The 25,880-nt window shown below is 34.0% G+C and overlaps 1 protein-coding gene across 11 annotated transcripts in view; it reads right to left on the reverse strand.

The window, feature by feature from the left end:
* BCAS3 (BCAS3 microtubule associated cell migration factor) overlaps nt 1-25,880 on the reverse strand; it is a 584,626-nt gene that overhangs the window by 442,146 nt on the left and 116,600 nt on the right. For all 11 annotated transcript variants that reach the window (XM_013053630.1, XM_045070195.1, XM_004747243.2 and 8 more), the window contains exons 8-9: nt 5,516-5,623; nt 2,324-2,400 (exon numbers count right to left, since the gene is read on the reverse strand). In XM_013053630.1, coding sequence (XP_012909084.1) covers nt 2,324-2,400; nt 5,516-5,623 — 185 coding nt within the window. The remainder of the gene's footprint in view (nt 1-2,323; nt 2,401-5,515; nt 5,624-25,880) is intronic.

Here is a 25,880-nt window from a genome sequence, read left to right on the forward strand (position 1 = left end):
TTACTATAATAACTGATTTTATACCCAACACTTATTACAAAGAAAGAAACAAATCTACTGATAAATACGATATTACTTTCAGCCTAATGTTTAAATAAGGTTTAAATTTCAAAACATATACTGCCGCTTAAATAAACTATCTTAACAAGTAATGATTTGGGATGTTTTCCTCCAATTTTACACTCAGCTGAGGGAGCAAAAGCTATCATTACATTTTAAAAATAAAAAAGAAAGTAGGTCTAGGTTCCTGACCTTATTTTAGAAGGAAAAAGCGGCTACTAAGGAATACAGACTCTAAGTGTAAAATTAATATGAGATATTGGACTTTGCAGAAGCCAAGACACACACATCGTTGATTAATGATGAAGTACAGAAGACCACTGATAAAATGTAAGATAAATGCTCAGGAAAACCTGGTATCTGAATCTGGCTGAAATATTCATACTCTGTCCTGATTCACTGCTCTGTAGCTCACAAATATGGAGGTAATAGACTTATACATGATTACTCATATACATTCTATTTCTCTAATTATTTTAATTATAATAACGAGTAACACAAATACAGTGTAATATATTAATGCATAAGAACTGTATAAAAAGAATATACTAAAACAGGCCATGTAATATCCAAAGCTGCCCATATTATATATAAAATACATTTGTGAATGAAGATGTTATTAACAAATATATGCTCCTCAAAAACCTTTTAATTTTTTTACATATAGATGTGAAAACACAAGATCCTGGCTAATGATCTACATTTTTTTTTTTAAGATTTTTATTTATTTATTTGACAGACAGATCACAAGTAGGCAGAGAAGCAGGCAGAGAGAGAGGAGGAAGCTGGCTCCCCGCTAAGCAGAGAGCCCAATGCGGGGCGATCCCAGGACCCTGGGATCATGACCTGAGCTGAAAGCAGAGGCTTTAACCCACTGAGCCACCCAGGTGCCCCTAATGATCTACATTTAATAATTATTAACCACAAATAAATTTCTGATTACCATAAAATCAATGATAGCTGAATTAATGTACTCACTCACTCATTCAAGAAATATTTAATGAGATCCTACGCTGGGCTAGTTCAATGTCCCAGGGGCTAAATATATGAATGGTAGACATTAGAGTTTGTGAGAAAACAAAAATTATCTCAATGAACATAATCTCCAATACTATCTTTGTAGATCTGTCAGAGACTATTGCAAGCTAAGACAAACTCTCATAATTATTCTTCCTAATCTACCAAATTATAAACTATGCATTATAATGAATTATTGTATTATGTGTTATATATTTTATATAATGTATGCAATTACCTATAAATGATAATGTATCAGTTATCTCAGGAACATGACCTCTAATCAGAAAAGATATGTCTACTACCCAGGGCTTAATATATAGTAGGTATCAGGTAAACACCTAATGAATAAGTATGTAAATAGTTGTGGTATTTCAAGAGCAACAGCAATATGAGTTGGATTGCCTAGTTATAAAAAACCTGAAATTTGTTCCAACAAAACTATCTCTACATCACGTGCATAATCAGACTCCGGAAAAAAACAGCTTACAGCTTTGATGGAGAGTTCAAGAAGTTAAAATACAAGAATGAAAACTACTGTTTTACTAGTGTGTAGTGAAAAAAAAAAATTCTAGTATATGTGCTCCAGAAGGAAGCAAAAAAAAGAAAATTCTAACTCCAGACTTTATTTGAACTCTATTCCTGCTGGAATCTCCTTCACCTCTTGGCCCGCCCCAGAGACTTGGGACTTCCCAGCCCCTCCCTACCACTGCATGAACCAATTCCTTTCAGAAAAAACATCAATCAGCCAGTCAGTGAGTATGTATGCGGCTCCAGATTCCTGCACTTTCAAATAGTACTGGAAGTCGTGGGAGACGAAGAAAAAAGGAGGGAGAAAAGAAAGAGACGGGCACATTTCTCTAAGTTTCAGATCCCTCATATATGATAATCCAGTTATCTCTTCAAGAATATTATGTTAATGAAATAATTTAACAACAGCTTCAACAAAAGTATGGCATGGCTACATGAACCTAAATTAATCAAAATTACTCAAGGAGAGTATGTAAGGAGAAACTGAGGCAACATAGTACAAGCCTTGCTCACTAAGAGGAAAAAAATGTGTTGTGGGTTGTAAATACATACCATAAAATGAGAGTAGTAAGAGATCCACAAAAACACAGGAATATCAAAACAACTAAAACTAACCACAAAATACTAATGTAACGTTTACAATAAGTTTGCTGAGTCTATCAAATAGCATAAACTCAAAAGCATATTATAAGAAATAAACCAAGTTGATACATACTTGTGACAAAAAATTTTTTTGTGAAAGTACAGCTATCAAAGGCAGCAATTTTCTCCTGTAAGACTACAACGAGGATCCTAAAATTAGAGGGGGAGGAAAAAAACAACAAAAAATGAGAATGTGAAATTCAGTAAATTAAATCATAAATAAGTTAAATCATTAGATTTAAAGAAGTATCCACTAATGCAATTTAGTCAAGAAACATCAGCCTCTTAAAATGTAAAAACAGAACCACAAAATCCTTACTGTAATCAAGAAAGACAGGATTAGAAGAAGAAAAGTCACAGAAGAAACTACAGCTCAAAACATTATTTTCCTCTAAATAAAACTTTATTTTCATTCATTATAAATCAAATAAATCTATCTTCATTAGGAATGTATGAAATCAATAAACTGCTGGCTATTTACTAAAAGTGTTTTTCCAGTGTGGGCTCAAAGTCATGGAATTAAACATAAAATGGATTTATGTAACCTGTCACTTAAAATGATTGCTGAATTTCCCAATGCAAGAGCAAAAGAAAGAAAGAAACCCAAGCTCAGACAACTGTTATTCAGTATAAATGAGTCATTTCTGATTGACTCAATAAATTAAAATTTAATCAGAATCTCTATGAACTATATCTCTCCCCAGAACCCAAGATTTGTAAAAAAAAAAAAAAAAAAAATTAGAAAAATAAGAGTTAGAAAGTATTTTATAACCAAAATTCCTAAAATACATCCCAGATGAGGTTACTTTATAAATTATGTTTTTGAGTATTTTTCTTTGCATAACATTAATATAAAGATCCAAACTGCAAAGTTATTTTAATAATCAAATAAAAGATTACAATTGTTAAATATTTAACATGCTCAGGGTATTTTTCCAAATTTGAGGGAAGTAAATCTGAGTAACAGATGTTAATGATGAGTGGGGAAAAAAGAAAATGTTGTCTTTAACATGGATGCTTTATTAATCTTGTTCATTTGCTAATGCAGAACAAAATCCTTAACACAGCTGACAACAGATAATAAATGATTCTGTCATGGCACTTAACATAAGAAACCAACCAATCATCAGACCCAGGTTAAAAGGCTTAGAGAATCCATAATAAAAAGGTGACAAACTCAAAAGAAAGAAAATGCAGAGACAAACAGAGATAAAAATGTTTTCTTATAATCAAGCAGCCCCTCCCCATAGTAGAGTAACATACAAAATCATTTCCATAAGGACGGATTAATTTATCATGAATATTCCTAAATCTAAAAGACTGTGCCATATCACTGATTTGCAAAACCAAATGCAGAATTAACCAGAGAATCAGATTTGACATTTTATAGAGCAAAACCTAAGCAGTATCCTGACATCCGCATGATAACTTTACCTCTAACCTTTACCACATTTGAATTCATGTAACTTCTAAATTTTTTAAAATTACAGAATGTGTCCAAATCAACAGGTGTTTTTGTTGGAACATATATCTTCAATGGTTTTTCATTTTTAAAAAAGGCGAATATGAACCTTTGCTACATCAAAAAAAATTCCAGAGAATTTTGTAATCACTTTTCATTAATGACATCTCATATTCATAAATCACTTTTATCTGCTTTTACTCCTACTCAGAAGTTTCACCATCATTAATCACCTATGATGAGCACACAGATGACTATGAAAAGATTAACTGCATCAATTTTATGGTAATTTATGTATGTTGAAATATTAAATGTGATCATTATTTCACAGTTAAAATTAAAAGTAATAAACACAAAAATATCTGTTTTAAGAAAAGTTGACCTAACTGCATCATCCAGAAACAAAGTATTTGGAATAAGTACAGATTTACTGTAACAGTTCAAAAAAATAATGCCTGAAATACATTTTTAAAAATTCAACTGCACTGCGTTTTTGTTTTCTAGTATATTTGTGTATTTGTACACATTTGTATACAAATGTACAGGTAAATTGTGACCTAAAAATCTTATTTGTACTTAATCTCCCTTTCCAAAGTGTGTTTAAGTTTCTGTTTGACTAAATATGTACATAATCTATTTTGTGAGAACACAAAGGACACTTGAAGAAGAGCTTTCATTATATTTTCCCCAGGTTAAATATATTACCCACTAGATCCACCCACTCAATAATGCTGATTTTGAATAATTTGATGTGTCATTGGATAATTACATTATCCCAGCAATAATATTTCTGTTTCCTATAATTTTGAGTTTGAAGTATAAATATGCATAATAATTAGATCTCTACTATAAATGGCACCCTATCACTGAACAGCTTTTCTTTGTCCTATTTCATTTTTCTGCTTGAATTCAAATACTTTTATCATTAGTATCAAACCCACATGTTCTTTTAGTTTATATTTGTCAGGTATGTCTTTACCTTCTTTTTTACAGCCAACCTGAGTCATTCTTCGAATTTCTTTAAAATCTAACCTGAGAGTCTTTTATTACAAAATTTATTTTATATTGACACAGTATAAATTATTGTGTTTTCCACATTCCATGTATTTGTTTTTTTATGAGATGTAAGATTTACAGTTTCCATCCGTGACCTCGATCAAGATATTTACCATTGCAGGGCTGCAGTTTTCTCAAATGTAAAAGGAAGTACTGAGTAACAGAGATTCTGAAAGCCCCTATCTTCCCTAATGTTCAGTGGCTATAAACTAATTCTTCATTGTCATTAGGACAGGTTCAACCCAGATCTGAGTATTTTCCTAGAAATGAAAGAAGGAAAATCTGCCTAGTCCATGTTTTAGCTCTACTGAGAAATATAAAGAAATAACAACATTTAAAAGCCATTTTATTGTTCAGAATATGCTTTGTTTTGATGAATGTTAACAGGAAATTTATACTGCATATCACAAACCACAGATCCACATACATTCTATTCATTAACATTATGTTATGCATGTAAAAAAGTTCCTCAAAGCAATACTTAATCTTTGTACATTTGCTCAGATACTTTTCATTCTTTCCCATTTCAGTTTTTAAATGCTAGTTATGACTCACCAAACTTAATTCACTAATGGGTCAAGACCGGAAGTTTGATAACATTAATTCAGAAATCTTAACAGCTACTCCATTTGGCAGAATTCAGAAGGTATTTTGTGACTTCAAAATCATAGATGGCAAATGATACTAGTAGAGCTCTACCTGCCTGGGAGGTACCTTACTTTGAAAAACACATAAAGAAATGCTTACCGTTTGTTGCAATGGAGATCATAGATAGGTGTTTTAAACTGAATAGACTTGACCATCTCCCCAGTACGAAGTGAATAGAGATCTACACAACAGTAAGGTGGACTTGTGCTTAAAAAAAAAAAAAAAAAAAAAAAAGCCATTATTTTTTTTTAAATGTGGTAGGGCCAGTAAACTCTACATTTTCAATGATTCATTATGTACTAACACAGTGGCCAACTGACCATAACAACAACCCAAAAAAATCAATTAAAAAATAATTTTAAGAAAAGAACATGTATGGATAAATCTGAAATAAAATACATGGATGATCAATTTAAAAACTCTACATTTTATTATTAACATGATTATTAAACTAATTAACATAAGGAAATTGATTTGAACTACTAAAAAAATCATAATATATCCCAATTAACTCATTTCAGAAATATAAAATTTGGGAAAAAGAAAATGAAACTCACCAAATTATTACTATAGAAAAGAAAAAAATCATAAGATTATCTTAATAAATGTAGATATGTATTTGATAAACTTAAAAACTTGTTAATGATAAGAAGTATTTCATTAATCTGATAAATTATAGCAACCTTAAAACTAATAAAAACTATCAACCATATATAATGGTAAAACACTGAAAATCTTCACCCTAAAATCAGAAACTAGAAAAGAATATTCATTATGAAACCACATCTACTCAACATAGTACATAAAGTCCTGTGCATAAGGCAAGAAAATAAATTACTATTCAGAAGAAATAAAGCTGTCATTGCTTGCCAAGAACTTAACTGTGTAAGTATAAAACCCAGTAATACAAATCTGTACGTCAAAATATACATAAAGACAACCCCATAATAGGGGTGCCTGGGTGGATCAGTCTATTAAGCGTTTGCCTTTGGCTCAGGTCATGATCCCAGGGTCCTGGGATTGAGCCCTGAATCCAGCTCACTACTCAGCAGGGAGTCTGCTTCTAAACTCTGCCCCACACCCCCAATGCACTTCTCTCTCTTTCTCTCTGAAATAAATAAAATCTTTAAAAAAAAAAAAAAAAGACAACCTCACAATAAAGATGAACCATTAATATATACGTCATTAATATGGATTGTTAACTCATATATCAATTTACCCAAGTCACTAATACAACAGCGCTTGTATTTTTATAAATTAAGCACAAACCATTAAAAAATGAAATTTAAAAATATATATGTTGAATATATGAATATACTGAATACCTTGGAATAAATCTTAGATTTTGACATATTTACACAAAAAGAAACAAAACAAAGCAAAATAAACTGAAGTACACATAACACAGGCTGACAGACTTTCTAAAATGATATAGTTCTACCCTAATAAAAAATTGACCAGAATGAGAGCTCATTCTAAAATGTATATTGGGGCACCTGGGTGGCTCACGGGGTTAAAGCCTCTGCCTTTGGCTCAGGTCATGATCCCAGGGTCCTGGGAACAAGCCCTGCATCAGGCTCTCTGCTCAGTGGGGAGCTTGCTTCCCCCTCTCTCTCTCTGCCTGCCTCTCCACCTACTTGTGATCTATCTGTCAAATAAATAAATAAAATCTTAAAAAATAAAATGTATATAAGTATCCAGGGGCGCTTGGGTGGTTCAGTGGATTAAGCCCCTGCCTTCAGCTCAGGTCATGATCTCAGGGTCCTGGGATCGAGCCCCGAATCGGGTCTGTGCTTGGAGGGGAGCCTACTTCCCCCTCTGTCTCTGCCTGCTCTCTGCCTACTTGTGATCTCTCTCTCTGTGCCAAATAAATAAATAAATAAATATTTTAAAAATTAATTTAAAAAAATATGCATTCCACGTGATCAGACTTAACTGGAATGGTACAGTAATTAAGACACTGAGTTCCTGACACTAGAAAAGATGAAGAGATTGATGTTTCCATCTTAACAAAGTAGGAAAATAATAGCAAGTTAAATCCAATAAAAGTTCAATGAGGGAACTAGTAGTACAATATGAAATGAAATGAAACTGGAGTAAGTAAAAGAAAAAGAATCTATGGAACTAAAGCCTCGTCTTCTGTAACCAATCTAAACCAATCTATAAAGAAACAAATAATTTAAATATCCCAATATCTATAAAAGAAACTGACCTTATAATTTAAAAGTTCTTACAGTGAAATCCTCAAAAATGGCTTCATTTGTAAATTCTATCAATAATTTAAATAAAAATGTTTAGATATCCTACTAAATAAAAACTTGAAAAAGAAAAGTAAAAATAGAACTATCATAACTATCATATGACCCAACAATTCCAACACTGGGTATTTGATGGAAAAAAGAAAAAAAGACTCACTCAAAAGGATATACTATGCACTGCCATGTTCATAGCAGCACTATTTACAACAGTCAGGACATGGAAGCAACCTGCGTCCATCAATGGATAAATGGATGGAGAAAATGTGTTAGATGCAGATATAGATACGCAATGGAGTATTAGTCAGGTATTTTATTTAAAAAAAAAAAAAAGGAAATCTTGCCATTTGTAACATGCATAGACCTTCAGGTCATTATGCTGAATGAAACAAGTCAGACAAAAACAAATACTGTATGAATTCACTAATATGTGGAATTCTAAAAAACAAAAAACCTGAACTCATCAATATAGAGAACAGACTAGGAGTTGCCAGAGGTAAGGGTATGCAAAATGGGAGAAGATAGTCAAAAGGAACAAACATCCAATTATAATATTAACAAGTCCTACAGATGTAATATACAGCATGGTAACTAGAGTTAACAATTCTTTACTATATATTTAAAAGTTGTTAAGAGAGTAGATCTTAAAAGCTCTCACCAAAAGAAAAAAAATGGTTACTGTGTGGTGACAAATGTTAACTAGACTTACTGTGGTCACCATTTTGCAATATATACAAATCATTATATCATATACCTGAAGCTAATACAATGTCACAGAGCAATTATATCTCAATTTAAGGGAAAAATAGGTATTATAATATGGTCTGAGCAAAGAAATACAGGTCAAGGGAACAGAATAGAGAGCCATAAATAAATTCACACATATGGCGAAATGATTTTCACCAAAAAAACCGTATAATTAAGCGATGAAAAAAACAGTTTTTGAACAAATGTCGCCTTTAAAAATTAGATATTTGCATGGAAGGAATTAAATTTTCCCCTAACTTACATACAAAAATTAACTCAAAAATGGATCACAGTCTAACATAAGGACCAAACATAAGAACCAAATAGCTTCTAGAACAAAATTTAGATAAAGTCTATTTCTTAAACAAGAAAAAGCATGAGTTACAGACATACTGATAACCCAAAATTATCAAAATTATCAACTTTTATATTTAAAAATGAACAAGCAAGTCCCATATTGTGAGGAAATATTTTCAAAAGATGTATCTGACAAAGGATTTGTATCCAGAACATAAAAAGAACTCTTATCATTCAATAACAATGATACATACAACACATTTTAAAGGCCATAATATTTTAAAAGACACTTTACCAAGGAAGATAAAGAGACATCAACTAAGTGCTTGAAAAGGTGCTGAACAGTGAAATGCACATTAAAACCACTAAACCACTAAGAGATACCACTACACTCACTAGAATGGCTAAAATTTAAAAGGCTGGTAATACAAGAATGCAAAGTAATTAAAATGTCATATATTGCTGTTGGGAATGCAAAATGGCACAGTCACTCTGAAAAATAGTTAAGCAGCTTTTATATATTAAACATACCCTTACCATATGTCACATCTAGGTAATTTGTTATTCATAATAACAAAACATTAATGTAGATCAATAGGTGAATGGATAAACATATTGTGATATACTGAAGCAATGGAATATTATTCATCAATTTTAAAGAACGAGTTATCCATACAACAACATAAATGAATCTCAAAACCATTATGAAGTAGAATAAAGCCAGAAACAGAGTCTACGCACTGCATGAGTCCCTTTCCATGAAAAGGCAGAAAGGTAAAACTATAATCATAGGAAGTAATCAGTGGTTGCCAAGGGACAGGGAAAGAGGGAAATAACATGAAAAATGTATGGGATGCTGAAAACATTGCTGTGTCTTGTTTATGGAGGATCCTTACACAACTGTATACAACTGGCCAAACTGGAGGAGGGGAAGAACTGAATAAAACCTGAACTTCTATCTATAACACTGACACAAGGCAAAAATTTTTTTCCTAATGTTCCCAACTAATTAATCCAGTCCTCCGCTGAGAAGCAATGAGTTAATAATGAATGAAATCTATCATTTTGCCAGACCAACCGAGAAGAAAAAAACAGCTTGTCACCTTCAATTAGCAGCTCATTATAGCACAGTACACTAGAAACTTGAATTCTGATCATTTCACTGGCATCCATACAACGTCACAACTGAGATTCTTTCTGCAGAAAACCTTCAACAGAAGTGGACAAAACAAATGCTATGAAGGCTCAGTTTAGAGTTGACCAAGCAAGGCTTGGAAGAATTTATATATGGAAAAAAAACTCTTATTCAATGACTAACAGAAAAAATTCTTTTAAAACAAGAGTTTTCAGAAAGTCACACATTCATAATGGAGTCATGTTATCTGCCAATGGCACAGTTGTGTACACGCCTGACATATCCTTTTGTTCTCTATTTTTCTCTCTTTTTAAAAGCCTTGACTATTTTCCTGGAACACAGCAAGACAATCTTAATTTTCCTCATGGATAGGCTGATGAGAAAGTTTTCCATAACATCACCAGTATGCATGCCCCATAACAGAAAGAACGTATGTTAAACTAAAACTAAAACATACAAACATGAAATAAGCTTTTACTTTGCACTCTAATACACACCAGGAAGTGCCACAAGAAAGCTGTACAGAGAATGAGTCTTCATTAGACCTCTAGAACTCAAATGAGTTAACAATTTAACAGGTTTGTGTTTGACATTTTAATCATAAAGCTATCACTTAACTTTACAATAAGCCTAATTAATTATTTAAGGAAAAAAAGTTCCATATAGAATTGTTGAGAGCCAAATTTAAAATGTAACTGAATATATTGGAAGCAAACAGCAAAGATTGGAAAGAAATCAGGAATGATACAATTTTTATTACTAAATGGTTGGCTCAGGAAGTCTAACTTGTGGCCCCAGCTTCTCGGTCTTTCCAATACATAGATATCAACATGCATAGTATAAAGTTATGTTGTACTTTTCATGACAAATACAAATACAAATAGAACTGAACACAAATCATCCTTAACTGACCTCTTTGCTAGCTTGTTCTCCAACTAGCTTGCTTTATGGTGAGTAACCAAGAATGTAAGCTGAAAAATTTTGTATCAGAATAATCTGTTACCTATTGTACCCATGACCTATACCCATAAGGGATATTATTAAGCTTTTCTTACAGAGGGAAAACTCCTCCCACAGTCAGTGGTATGGTATTTACACAGTTCATTCATTTCAGTGAGGAGTGCTGATGAGAACTATTTGAAGGGCAAATTTTTTTTAAAGTTTCCATTATTGAAAATACAATGGTTAAATTAAGAATTAAGGAACTGGGCACTTGGGTGGCTCAGTTGGTTAAGCGACTGCCTTCAGCTCAGGTCATGATCCCAGAGTCCTGGGATCAAGTCCATCATTGGGTTCCAGGCTCCATAAGGAGTCTGCTTCTCCCTCTGACCTTCTCCCCTCTCACATTCTCTCTCTCTCTCTCTCTCTAATAAATAAATAAAATCTTATTTTAAAAAAAGGAACTATAAAACAAAATATATTTCTTAAAAGAAAAATATTTAAATATTATAAATATAGAAGATAAACAATAAAATACTAAACATTTCCATCTAAATACCTTGCCTACTTCAGTATACCTTCTCTGTAATACTTCTCATATTAAAAAACATTAATATAAATATATTTATTATTTTTTTTATTTTTAGAGTTTTTGCTTCACAGCAAAATTGAATAGAAGATACAGAGATTTTCCACATACTCCTCTTACCATTCATGCATAGAATACCCTTTATCAACATCCCCCATCAGAATGGAATGTTTGCTATAACTGATGAACCTATAATGACATACAATCACCCAAGTCCACAGCTTACATAAGTGTTCACTCTTGGTATTACACATTCTATAGATTTGGACAAATTTATAATGACATATATCCAACATTAGAGTATCATAAAGAATAAACTCATTACCCTAAAATTCCTGTATGCTTTGCCTATTCACCCCTCCTTCAATTACCCTTGCAAACACTGATCTTTTTACTATCTCCACAGTTTTGCCTTTACCAGAGTAGAACTGAAATCACAGAAGATGTAGTCTTTTCAGACTGACTTCTTTCACTTAGCAATATGCATTTAATTTTCCTCCATTTCTTTTTATGGCTTAATAGCTCATTTTAGTCCTGATCAACATTCCATTACTCAGATGTACCAGTTTCTTTACCCATTCATTCACTGAAGGGTATCTTGATGGTTCCATGTTCTTGTAATTATAAATAAAGCTAATATAAACACTTGTGTGCACTTTTTTGTGCAAATATAAATTTTCTACACCTCTGGGTAAATACCAAGCCAGGTAATTTCATTCATCATATGGTAAGAGTTTAGCTTTGTATGAAATTGCCAAACTATCAAAGTGGTTTTACTATTTTGCATTCCTACCAGAAATGAATGAGCATTCCTATTGCTCTACAGCCTTACCAGCATTTGATGTTATCAGTTTTCTGGAGTTTGGCCATTCTAACAGGTGTGTAGTAGTATCTCATAACTGTTTCAATTTGAATGTCCCTGATGATTTATAAGATATAGAGCATATTTTCATATGCTCATTTGACATCTATACATTGGAGGTGAGGTGAGGTCTTTTGCCCCATTTTTAATCAGGTTTTTCATTTACTTTTGTTGGATTTTGAGAGATCACTATATATTTAGATACCTGCCCTTTGTTAGATGTGTATTTTCCAAGTGTTTTCTCCCAATCTGTGTTTCATATTCTATTGACAGTGTTTTCGAAGAGCAGAAGTATTTAATTTTAATGATATCCAACTTTTTTAAGGATTTTTTTGTTTATTTATTTGACAGATCACAAGTAGGCAGAGAGGCAGGCAGAGAGAGGAGGAAGCAGACTCTCTGCTGAGCAGAGAGCCTGATGTGGGACTCGATCCCAGGACCCTGGGATCATGACCCAAGCCGAAAGCAGAGGCTTTAACCCACTGAGCCACCCAGGCACCCCGATATCCAACTTTTGTTCAGAAAACTGAATCTGTGAAATATAAGATAAACCTCCAAAACATTTCTAGAATGAAAGGAAATGAATAAAAGGGATGAAATGGAAAAAAGCAGATAAAAAGAACTGAACGTAGAGATTCAATTTATGGAAATACATATTATTGAAGAAATTCTGCCTTAAGACTGTATGATCTATCCCCACCTGATAGTTTCCAACCTGCCACCCTATGCTATTTCTTACCTTTGGGCCTCCACAATCATGTAAGCCAATTCCTTTAAAAGAAAATCATGTTGAATCACTGCATTTTACACGTGAAACTAATATAACATTGTATGTTAACTATACCAGAATTAAAATAAAATAACTTCTTAAAGAAAGAAAACTCCAGAAACCAATACTGTACTGTATGTTAACTTAAAAAATTTTAAATTAAAAACAAAATTAAATTAAATTAAAATTAAAATTAAATGAAAGAGAAAGAAAAACCATGTGTATGGGTGTCGGTGTGTACACTGAACTGGGTAATCAAGAATATAATATACATGCCCAGAGCTGGATGTTTGCTCAAAAAAGAACTTCAAGGACACAACTTGCATCTCTGGCTGGCCATTTAAGTCTGCAACAAGCTGGAGATGAAGGCTAAAGCAGTGTTATAGATGCCATCACTATGGACTCAAGGACCATCCCAGCTCTGTACCAATTTGCAAATGTTGGAGTATTTCTTTTTTCTTATTGCTGTCTGTCATGTAAGAACATCTCCGTCAGGTCACTGCCTGACCACCAAGATAACAGCGATTTCAGTAATCACATAAGACAATAAACATAGGCTTTACAAAGAGTTTAGAAAAGCCACTAACCAATGGGTGGATACTGGCAAAAACAGCATACTCTAGGGAAGAGGACAATCTGATGTTCAGAGCTGCAGATTACAATATTCAAATGCCCACTGTATAACAAAAAATTTCAAGGCACACAAAAAAACATGAAAGGATGGCCTATTCATAGAAATAAATGGAGGGAAACATTGAGGAAGCCCAGATATTGCACTTAGTATACAAAGAATTTATATCAATTGACTTAAATATCATACTCAAAAAGCTAAAAGAAAATAGGAGGATAAACTAACAAATTGAGAAAATCAGTAAAAATCTAGGAATTATGAAACAGGAACCACATAGAAATAATGGAACTGAAAAGTACAATAATTAAAATGGAAAACACACTAAAAGTTTCAGAACTGTATCTGAGTATCAGAATAGGCAGAAGATAGAATGTGCAAATTTGAAAATAAGACAACTGAAATAACACATCAGAGGAAATTAAAAAGAATGAAGAAAAATTAACACAGCTTACGAGCAACATTATAAGTCAACTAAACGTAACCAACTTATAGAAGACTCCACCCAACAGAATACACATTCTTATGAAGTACACATGGAACGTTCTACAGGCTACACCATATGTTAGCCACATAACAAGTCTGAATAAATTCAAAAACAATGAAAACAAGCTTTCTAACCAAAATGGAATGAAATTGCTAATCAAAACCAGAAGGAAAACTGGAAATTCACAAATATGTTGAATTAAACAATAACCTCTTAAATAACCACTAGGCCACAAATATGTGGAATTAAATAATAAACTCCTTAACAATCAGCACCACATTAATGGAATGCAGTGGGGGTGGGGGGAGACTCATGATTATTTGAACTGATAGAGAAAAAGCATTTCCCAAAATTCACCATCCTTTCATGATAAAAAAAAAAATGTAAGAAATTAGGAATTAAAGAAAATTTCCAAATATGATAAAGGGCATTTATAAAACACCCACGGCTAATATTATACTCAATGGTAAAAGACTGAATGCTTTCCCCTAAGGTTAGGAAGAAGAAAAGGATGCCCACTTTTAATACTGCTATTCAACATTGTGTTGAAAAATCTAGCAAAAGCAATTAGGCAAGAAAAAAATATTAAAAACCTTATGTTGGATAAAAAGATTTACAAACTCACTCTATTCACAGATAACATGATCCAATATATTAAAAAATCTCAAAGAATCCACAAAATAATACTAGAAATGATAAATTCCAGAATGTTGGAAGGTCCAAGATCAACACATATAAAACAGCAATTATCAATCCAAAAGAGAAATTAAGAAAGCAGTTTCATTAACAAGAGCAATGCAAGATCTATCAAAATTCCAATTTCTGCCCCTTTTTGCAGAAATGAAAAGCAAACCTAAAAGCAAATTGAATTGCAAGAGGCCCCAAATAGCCACAAAGTACTGAAAAAGAACAAACCTGGCAAACTCACATTTCCCAATTGCAAAACTTACAATAAAGATATTTTAATCAAAACACTGTGATACTGACATAACATCAGATATATAAACCAATGGAACAAAATTCTGATTCTAGTATCAGTTAGTTTTCAAAAAAGATGCCAAATCTATTCAATGGAGGAAAAAGACAGTATCTTCAAGAAGTGGTTCTGGGTAAACTGAAAGTCTACCTGCAAAAGAATTAGGTTGGACCCCTATCTTATATCATAACTAAAAATTAACTCAAAATAGATTAAAGACCTAAATATAAGATCTAAAACTATAAAACTCTCAGAAGGAAATATAGAGATAAATCTGCAGGACCTTGGATTTGGCAATATTCTTAAACATGATACCAAAAGCAAAAGCAACAAAAGAAAAAAATACATAAATTGGTTTACATCATACTGAAAACTCTGTGCATCAAAGTACATTATCAGGGGCACCTGGGGGGCTCAGCTGGTTAAAGCATCTGCCTTCAGCTCAGTCATGAACTCAGGATCTTGGGATCAAGCCCTGCCTCTGGCTTCCTGATCAGCCAGTGGAAGGGAGGCTGGAGGGGGAAGCGGGGCGGTGTCTGCGTGTGCTTCTCCCTCTCCCACTGCCCTTCCCCCACTCACTCTCTCTTTCTTTCTCTCTCAAATAAATAAATATTTTTTTTTAAAAAGGACATTATCAAGAAAGTGAAAAAACTTAGAGAAGATATTTGTAAATGATTTATCAGATAAAGGGGTAATATCTAAAATCTATATAGAAGTTATTAAACTCAACACCCAAAAAAGCAAAGAGTCCAGTCAAGCAATGGGTAGAAGACATGAAGAGACATTTCTCCAAAGATTTACAAATGGCTAAAAGACACATGAAAAAAATGCTCAACATCACTTGGTATCAGGGAAATGCCAATCAAAACCACAATGAGACAGCACCTCATACTGGTAAGAATGCCAAAAATTAACAAGTCAGGAAACAAATGTTGGTGAGGATGCAGAGAAAAGGCAGCCTCTTACACTGTTGGTGGCAAGGCAAACTGGTACAGCCACTCTGGAAAACAGTAAGGAGGTTCCTCAAAAAGTTAAAAATAGAACTACCCTACGACACAACAACTGCACTACTAGGTATTTATCCAAAGGACAAAAAAACAGTGATTTGAAGAGGCACATGCACCCCAATGTTTATAGTAGCAATGTCCACACAATTGCCAAAATATGGAAACAGCCCAGATATCCACTGATGAATTAATGGATAAAGAAGATTTGGTAGATATATATAGATATAGCTATATATATACAATGGAATATTACTCGGCCATCAAAAAGAATGAAATCTTGCCATTTGCAATGACAAGATGGAACTAGAGAGTGTTATGCTGGGTGAAATAAGTCAGAGAAAGACAAATACTATATGATTTCACTCATCTGTGTAATTTAAGAAACAAAACAGAGAACACAGGGGCGGGAAAGGAAAAACAAGATAAATACAGAGAGAGGGGTAAACCAAAAGGACTCTTTAGGGAACAAACTGAGGGCTGCTGGGGCTGAGATGAGGGATTGGGATAATTGGGTGATGGGCATTAAAGATGGCACATAATGTAATGAACATGTATGCAACTGATGAATCAGTTAAAAAGAATGTGAAAAGACAACCTAAAAAATATGAGACAATAATTGTAAATCAGAGATCAGATAAGAGCCAAGTACCCAGAATATAATGAACTCTTACTATTCAATAAAAAGAAGACAAACAACCCATACTCACAAAAGGACAAAGGATACAATTAGACATTTCTCCAAAGAAGACAGATCTATGGCCGGCAAACATATGAAAAGATGCTTAACATCATTAGTTATTAAGGAAATGCAAATCAAAACCACAATGAGATACCACTTCCCACCCACTAGGTTGGTTGTAATGAAACGACTGAAAAAGAGCAAGAATTGGCAAGGATGTAGGGTGGAACCCTGGTCCAATGCTGGTGGGAATGTCAAATGGTGCAGCCCCTGTGGAAAACAGTTTGATAGCTCTTCAAAAAGCTAGACACAGAACTACCATCTAACCCAGTAATTCCATTCCTAGGTGTATATTCATGAGACATGAAAGCATATGTCCACAGAAAAACATATACATGAGCATTCATATTAGCATTATTCATAACAACCACAAAGTAGAAATAGCCTAGACATCCCTTAACTGATGAAAGCATAAACAAATTGTGGTCTACACATACAATATTATTTGGCCTTAAAATGGAATGAAGTTACAATTATATGACATTCTGGAAAAGGCAAATTTATGGAGACAGTAAAAAGATCAGTGCTTGCCAGAAGTTAGGAAGAGATGAATAGGCAGAACATAAAGGATTTTTAGAGCAGTGAAAATACTCTGCTTGATACAATAATGATAGATAACACACCATCACCTGGTCTAGGAAACACAGTAAGATTTCTGAGCAAGACAGTGAGTGGGGGCATCTGTGTGTTATCTATTCAACCATATTGACAGAAAAAGCTGATAAATAAGTAGAAAATGATAACTTAACCTAGAGAATAGAACAGAGGACAGAACCTTGGGAAACAATGATGGTTCAAAAATATTACAATATTTTTATCCTTATTAACATTATTTTCAGATCTCCAATATACTGTGATCTTGTTCAAGCCACTAACAACAACGTATCATTCATTTCTCATGACCTTGTCATGTGCCTAGAACACAGTATACCATCAATTAATATTTTTGGAGGAGTAATCAGAGTGGATGAAGGAAAAACAAGATGTTCAGAAATAGAGTGTAATGAGCAGTGCCCACAGTTAGGGACTATAGGCGTGGGGATTTGTGATCTATTTCATGGTATCACACTCAAAGGTTACGAACCTAAAAATCTATCTACTTTGCCATAGTAATCTTCCTAAACAATATCTCTAATCATTTATTCCTTTTTCAGAAACTATCAAAGACACCCCACTGTCAACCTTTCATCTAAGCAATGATACTGACTCAATTTTTTTTTTTTAAATATTTAGTCGACACTCTCTTCTTTCAACTTGTACTCTAGCTCATGTACCATTAGTGCCTTTTTTTACTCATGGTCTCTATCTACCTGGCTCTCTTTCATTCCCGTCTCTACACACCTATTTCTCCAAAATTCTTCAGACTAACTACAATGCTTGCTTCTTCCTTTGAAATACCATAATACTTTACCCATCAGCTCAATTAAAGGATCTGCCAGCCATAACCAACTTAATAAGAAATGACCTACTAACCATTCCATGAGTAGTCAGCAGTCTTGAAAGGCCAACTCTTTACTACAAAGGCCCTCCCCTTATATGACCAGAGAAGGTATCTAACATAAGGTCAAGCAACTTATGGATAGGTGTAAAGTATTAAACTGTATCCATATAGAGATATACCACAGTACCTTGAAAAGGAAAACAAAAAAAGAAAAAAATGAACTATATTCAGAGAACAGAGGATTATAGGTGATGGCAGTATATCCTAATGCTTCATATATCACACATTTAAAATGGTTAAAGATCAACAAATTTATAGAGCAATATGGAAGTAAACAATGAACAAAGAAAGTGTCAAAATTGGGTTTCATTCTCAGAATGATGGAAGAGAACCATTGCCTTTTATTTGTAATAATGAATTCACTTGATAAATTTAATTAGTTATCTCTGTTCTAGCCAATCTGAACAAAACAGGCCAAAGTTCTTTCCTTCATTGAGCATATTCTAGTAGATGAAGACTAATATAAACACATAAATAAGTGAAATAAACCAAATGATAAGTATAGATGAACAGTATGAATAAAGAAAAACACAGGAGGTTAGGAGAGGAAGTGCAGGGGAGGAAGGTCTTATGAGGATTAGAGAGAAAGAATTAGAAATGATCTGGGAGTACTGGTTTCTTCTGATGACTAATGTGAACCTATACAAATGGCACAGTCTGTCATGATGGTCACAAGGTATATAACAGCAGTGTGACTAAGAGTGTAGAGAGAAGAGCAAAAGAGTACATCTTGTCTGGAGTATGGAGATGGGTTCTCCTCTTAACTTCACTGAACAATGATCAAGACACCACAGAAAAAGGAATTATATGTTTTAAGCCAATTTTTAAAAAATGAATACTACATGGGGTGCCTGTGTGGCTCAGTGGGTTGGAGCCTCTGCCTTCGGCTCAGGTCATGGTCCCAGGGTGCTGAAATCGAGCCCCGTGTTGTGCTCTCTGCTCAGCAGGAAACCTGCTCCCCCCCACACCTACTTATGATCTCTGTCAAATAAATAAATAAAATCCTTTTTAAAAAATGAATACTACAGGGGCACCTGGGTGGCTCAGTGGGTTAAGCCTTCAGCTCAGGTCATGATCTCAGGATCCTGGGATCAAGCCCCGCATCAGGCTCTCTGCTCAGCAGGGAGCCTGCCTCTCTGCCTACTTGAGATCTCTCTCTCAATCTCTCCCTGTTAAATAAATAAATAAAATCTTTTAAAAAAATGAATACTAGGGATGCCTGGGTGGCTCAGTTGGTTAAGCAGCAGCCTTCAGCTCAGGTCATGATCCCAGCGTCCTGGGATCGAGTCCCACATTGGGCTCCTTGCTCCGCAGGGAGCCTGCTTCTCCCTCTGACTCTGCCTTCCACTCTGTCTGCCTATGCTCGCTCTCGCTCGCTGTCTCTCTGACAAATAAATAAATAAAATCTTTAAAAAAAAAGAATACTACATAAAACAAAGTAATAAAAAAAACAGAAAAATTAACAAAACTATGAGAATACAAAAATCTAATTAAGGGAGTATTATTAGGAAATTGTGACTTCCGAAAGAAAAGCCAGGCTGTAGATATAGAGGAATTTATTTTCAATACAATGGCAGAATGCGAGGATATAAAAGAAAAGAGCTTAGGAAATGGACACTAGAGTAGGAATAAAAAAGAGGGAGAGGATACTACATCTCAATAAAAAAAGAGAAAAGTGGAGGAAGGAACTATGTCCCACCATGAGAAGTCACAGAGAAGCCCTATTCCACAGAGTATATGGAATATTGGGAAGTAGAGGGAAAGGGGCTTAGAACTAGCTACGGTCAGATTCCTAAATAGAAAGTTGAAAAATTGCATTAGCACACTTTCTATTTTCTATCACCATACAGGCAAGGGCCATCTTGGCCCCAGAAGTTAGCACCAGAGTAATAGGGGCCAATACCACTACATATGATATGTTATGAAGTAGCATCGACAGTTTGGCTGTCCACTACCAATAAACTGAAATTCCACTGCCATCAAAAAGGGAGGTGGGTGGGAGGGATGGATTAAATAGGTGATTAGGATTAAGGAGTGCACTTCTGATGAGCACTGGGTGTTGTATCTATATGTCTGCTGCCTTAAGACATTAAGGCTGTCATAATTTCTTACACAGCAACAGATAACCAATACAGGCATTCTCCTTTTTTTGCACACAATGACCTTTAGATATAGTACAATCCTAGTCAAAAAGCAGTAGGATTTTTTTTCTAACTGGAATTTAAATAAAAACTTAAAAAAAAAGACCACGAGTAGGAATTTTAATGGAAATATAAAAGTTTAAATCCTCTGCCATTCATTGTACTTCTAAAATAACATCAGGTTGTCTTTTCACTTACTGTATTTGAAAATTAAATTTGAGCAATGTATCTAGAATTATGATTTACTGACTACTAGCATATTAATTTCTTAAAGTAGAATATGAATAATTATGCTAAACTAATATATATTTCAATAATTTTTTTAATTTTCCAATATAAACTATTCTGAAACAAATCTGAGTGGACTTCCATTTCTCAGGTTCTTCTGTTACACTAACATTGTTGGTATCCTAATTCATTTTTTATTAAGACAACAGAGATAGTTTCCAAAATAATAAAACTGGAAAACTACTGAGCATTAAGCACTTTGTTTTAAAAGATTTTATTTATTTATTTGAGAGAGAGAGAGATAAGTAGGCAGAAAGCCCGATGCAGGGCTCGATCCCAGGACCCTGAGACCAAGACCTAAGCCAAAGATGCCCCACATTAAGCTCTTTTAATCGAAGTGCTATTTTAATTTTCTGAGGTTATATCAAATTGTTCTTAATAAATTGAGTTTGTACAGTTAGAATATTTGGTCAAGTATATATAACCATATCCTTTGGTTGAATGATCATCAGAACTCTCAACCCATCACACCTCAGAATTTTTATATACAAATAATACTAATACATGTTATAAACATGGGGAAACATTCTGACAGTTTGTTTCAGATTCAAAAATTACTACATAAGGAAAAAAAGCCAACAGTGAAGCTGGCCAAATGAACCATTAAAGGAGCACGAATTGGTCAAAGAATAGAAATTAAATAAGATTTTTAGGTCTGTACAGTTAAGTCCTCCTATTGAAGTATATCTTTCCATGGAAGAATCAGTAATACCTTCCCATGTCAAAATGAGGTTATTGCCATCTAGAAAATGAGGAGTGACCCAGGTATCTCGGTCTTTTTTTGTGAAGATTTAGTAGGATATTGAGTACTTTAGCATTTTTGTAATAACGTGGGAACAAATTATGACATCACGACCTTACACTTTATCTCTGAAACTTAAAGACTGCCTAAACAAATAATACAGTATTAAGCTCCTAAGCTCAAATTTATAAATCTCTATCAAACATATTTTTAGCTTTAAATTTATTTAAGTTCAACTTAGTTAACATACAGTGTAGTATTAGTTTCAGGTGTAGAATTTAGTGATTCATCAGTTGCATATAACACCCAGTGCTCATTATATCAAGTGCCTTCCTAAGGCCCATCACTCAATTACCCCATCCCTCCACCCACCTCCTCTCCAACAACCTTCAGTTTGTTTCCTATAGTTAGCCTCTTAAATTTTGAGTCTCAGAATCTACTTTCAATTTTTATAACAATATGTTTTTTGTTTATTTTCATGTATTTTATTAGAATCATAGCCATTTCTTACCATGGACAATGTTTTCAAAATAGTTTTTTGTAATGTAATACCATGAGCATCATGTTTAAGCAATGTGAAATATGGCTTCTATGATTTGAAAACTCTAAACATTAATACCATTTTCCTTTTACAAAGACTTTTATTATTTCTATTCATGATATTTAACAGACTGAATCAAAATTAGGAAAAGCGGAGCAAAGTATTTGAGAAAGTGACATTTTCCAAGAATGTGCATGTATAAAGTGAAACACAAAATAGCAAAGACATTTTAAATCTACCACAAATTGCAAGAAGCATGGAAACACTTATTTTTAAATAGGAAAAAGCTGCACAACCTTCAACATGTGTTACTGAATCTAATCCTTTAAATATAAGAGGAAAATTTTTGATAGTATTACATTATTTGTATTTTTATTCAGCTCTCAAAGAACAAAAGCCAGTTGGGTCACGTTTTTTATAAGTAATTAAAAAGAAAACCAAAGAAATGGAAACTTACCATATTAAAAGCTAAATTTGTGATTAGCCTAGTTAATAATACAATTTTTCTTCTGTAAAGTGCTAAATAAACACTGGCTAATTAAAACTTCCAATACTCCCGAAGTTAAGAGAGTTATATTAACAATGCTTTTACATGAGGAGGTAATCCTGCAGAAAAGAGTAATATCTCCACATAAAACACAAGGTAATGTTAGAATTAAGGTTAGAATCTGATGTTCTTCAATCTTCATCTCACATGCCATTAGGAGGCAGCCAAAGGCATAATAGACTTTTTTTTGTTGTTTTTATGTTTAAATTATTTATTTATCTATTTGATAGAGAGCACAAGTAGGCAGAGAGGCAGGCAGAGAGAGAGGGGAAGCAGGCTCCCCGCTGAGCAGAGAGCCCAATTTGGGGCTCGATCCCAGGACCTGAGCCGAAGGCAGAGGCTTTAACTCACTGAGCCACCCAGGTGCCCCCACTGTATTTTTTAAAATAAGTTTCTATCGGGGTGCCGGGTGGCTCAGTCAGTTAAGCATGTGCATTCAGCCAGGTCACAATCCCAGGGTCCTGGGATGGAGTCCCTCTGCAGGCTCCCTGCTCAGCAGGTAGTCTGCATCTCCCTCTCTCTCTACCTCTCCCGCTACTCATTCTCTCTCTCTCTCTCTCTGACAAATAAATAAAACCTTTAAAAATAAAATAAAATAAAATAAAATAAAATAAAATAGGGCACCTGAGTAGCTGAGTTGGTTAAGCGTCTGCCTTCAGCTCAGGTCATGATCCCAGGGTCCTGGGATCAAGCCCCGTGTCAGGCTCCCTGCTCAGCGGGAAGTCTGCTTCTCCCTCTCCCCCTCCTCCTGCTTGTATTCCCTCTCTCACTGGTCTCTCTGTCAAATAAATAAATAAAAGCCTTAAAAATTTTTTTTAAATAAAAAAAATAAATTAAAACCATAAACATAGCACTTAAAATTTTATTTAGAAAAAATTTTCAAAAATTTTACTGTGGAGTAGAGGTTAACACACTATGTCCCAAATCCAACCCCTACTACTAGTTTCAGCGGAACACAGCTACACCCATTTATTTATTTATTTATCTTCTAAGGCTGAGTTCAGTAGTTGCCACAGTGACTATATACTCCACTAAGTTGAAAATATTTTGTAAATGGCAAAAAAGAAAAACTTTACTGACACCTGATCTACAGTTTTTTATTCTAATGTAACGGGGCTGCTTTACAGTCTTTCTCAAGGGTCTTCTATTATTTGCTTCAGTCACTGTAGGGGAATATGAGGTGAGCCTGAGTTCCTAAAATATAGAAATTGTACAATGATATATTGTGGGACTCACCATTCTGATACTTGACATTTCCTTCATTATATTATTTTGCTTCTCTTATTTGGGAACCATGCTATATTCTAATTTTCCTTCCATTTTCTCTAGCTCCCATTTTATTCAGTTTTCTATCTATTCTCCCTTCTGTACCTTCCAATTTCTCCATCAATCCTGTGACAAATTTGTGGGGGTTTTTTTCTTTCTATTTTTTTCCCTTCTATTATCTCACCCTGTCTTCCCTGGATTCTTGTATTTCTGGTTTGTGCTCTTCCTTCAGGGAGAAAGTTAATTAAATTATAAAAAATAATTGTAAAATGTTTGCTTGCAGTTATCAACTGCTTCACAGCAACATAATCTACTGATTGTTCTTCACTTACCGTAACTTTTTTTTTTTTAAGATTTTATTTATTTGACAGACATAAATCACAAGTAGGCAGAGAGGCAGGCAAAGAGGGAGAGAGGAGGAAGGAGGCTCCCTGCAGAGCAGAGAGCCGGACTCGGGGCTTGATCCCAGGACCCTGAGATCATGACCTGAGCTGAAGGTAGAGGCTTTAACCCACTGAGCCACCCAGACGCTCCAACTTACCGTAACTTTTAACTAAGTTCTCAATCCATCCATTTCACACGTTTTCTTTTTTTATTTTACTTTATTTATTTGACACAGTGAGAGAGATCACAAGCAGACAGAGAGTCAGGCAGAGAGAGAAGGGGAAGCAGGCTCCCCGCTGAGCAGAGAGCCCAACATGGGGCTTCATCCCAGGATCCTGAGAACACAATATGAGCTGAAGGCAAAGGCTTAACCCACTGACCCACCCAGGTGCCCCATTTCACATAAGTTTTCAAAGATAAAGTTGTTCATGGTATTGTTTATTATCCTGGAGTAATAAATGTTAGGTGATCAGACACCTTACAGAGATGTAATAAGCAGGGATTCCTTTACAATACAGACATAGGTAAGTAAGTTTAGAGGCAGAGGAGAAAGAGTCTAAGACAATTCCAAATAGACTGGATTAAAGTTCTAGAAAAATAAATGGGTGATGGGGATTAAAAGTGCAATTGTGATGAGCACCAGGTGCTGTATGGAAATGTTGAATCATTATACTGTACACCTGAGATCACTATATTGTACACCTGAAACTAATATTATACTCTATGTTAACTGGAATTTAAAGAGAACAGGTTTGATAATCTGCTAAATATGAAAGGGGCTTAAGTTAAGAGTTTTTTATAACAGCTAGTTTGCCATCTTTTGTTATATCTATTTATTAAATACATACACTTACTAATATGAGTTTCACCATTCAAATCTAAATAGTTCAACTTTTCTGGCATCTGCTAAAATAGATAAGGTAAGATTTCCATTACATAAAATGAAAACAGGGTTAAAGTTAAACCACTTGAGAAAAGAACAAAATCCTCTAAGTTTCCAGGAAGTTATTTAGTCTCATTTCCCAAAAACGCAAAATACAAGTTTATAAGCCTGTCAAATACCTCTCCTAAGTTTCAGATCTAGGGACCTGCTCCCCATACATAACAATATTAATACAAATCAGGACATTTTAAAACAGGTTTTAATTAGACTAATTAGGTACAAGCAAAACATTTTTTTCAAACAAAACATATTTATGACTTTACTACATAACCTGACCTAATATGAAGTAGTATATAACTCTGTAGAGATTATAAACTAAAACCCTAACACACAGGAAGCATTTTATTTCAAAGCTATCATATACCATTATATAATGCTAAAAATGATGTATGATAATTCATAATATACATGTGAGATATTTATAAATAACATTAACAATTCATATTATTATCTGCAACATTTCCAAGGACAGCAACAGAATTTTAAGATTTTATTTATTTATCTATAGGACAAAGAGAGAGAGAACACAAATAGAGCAGAAGGCCGAGGGAGAAGCAAGCTCCCTGCTGAGAAGGGAGCCTGATGTGAGGCTCGATCCTAGGACCCTGGAATCATGACCTGAGCCAAAGGCAGACATTTAACCAAGTGAGCCACCCAGGTACCCCAATTATAGAATTTTGA

This window comes from Mustela putorius, unplaced genomic scaffold (assembly GCF_011764305.1).
Source record: "Mustela putorius furo isolate JIRA1106 unplaced genomic scaffold, ASM1176430v1.1 tig00003962_pilon_pilon_pilon, whole genome shotgun sequence".
NCBI classification, from domain to species: Eukaryota; Metazoa; Chordata; class Mammalia; order Carnivora; family Mustelidae; genus Mustela; species Mustela putorius.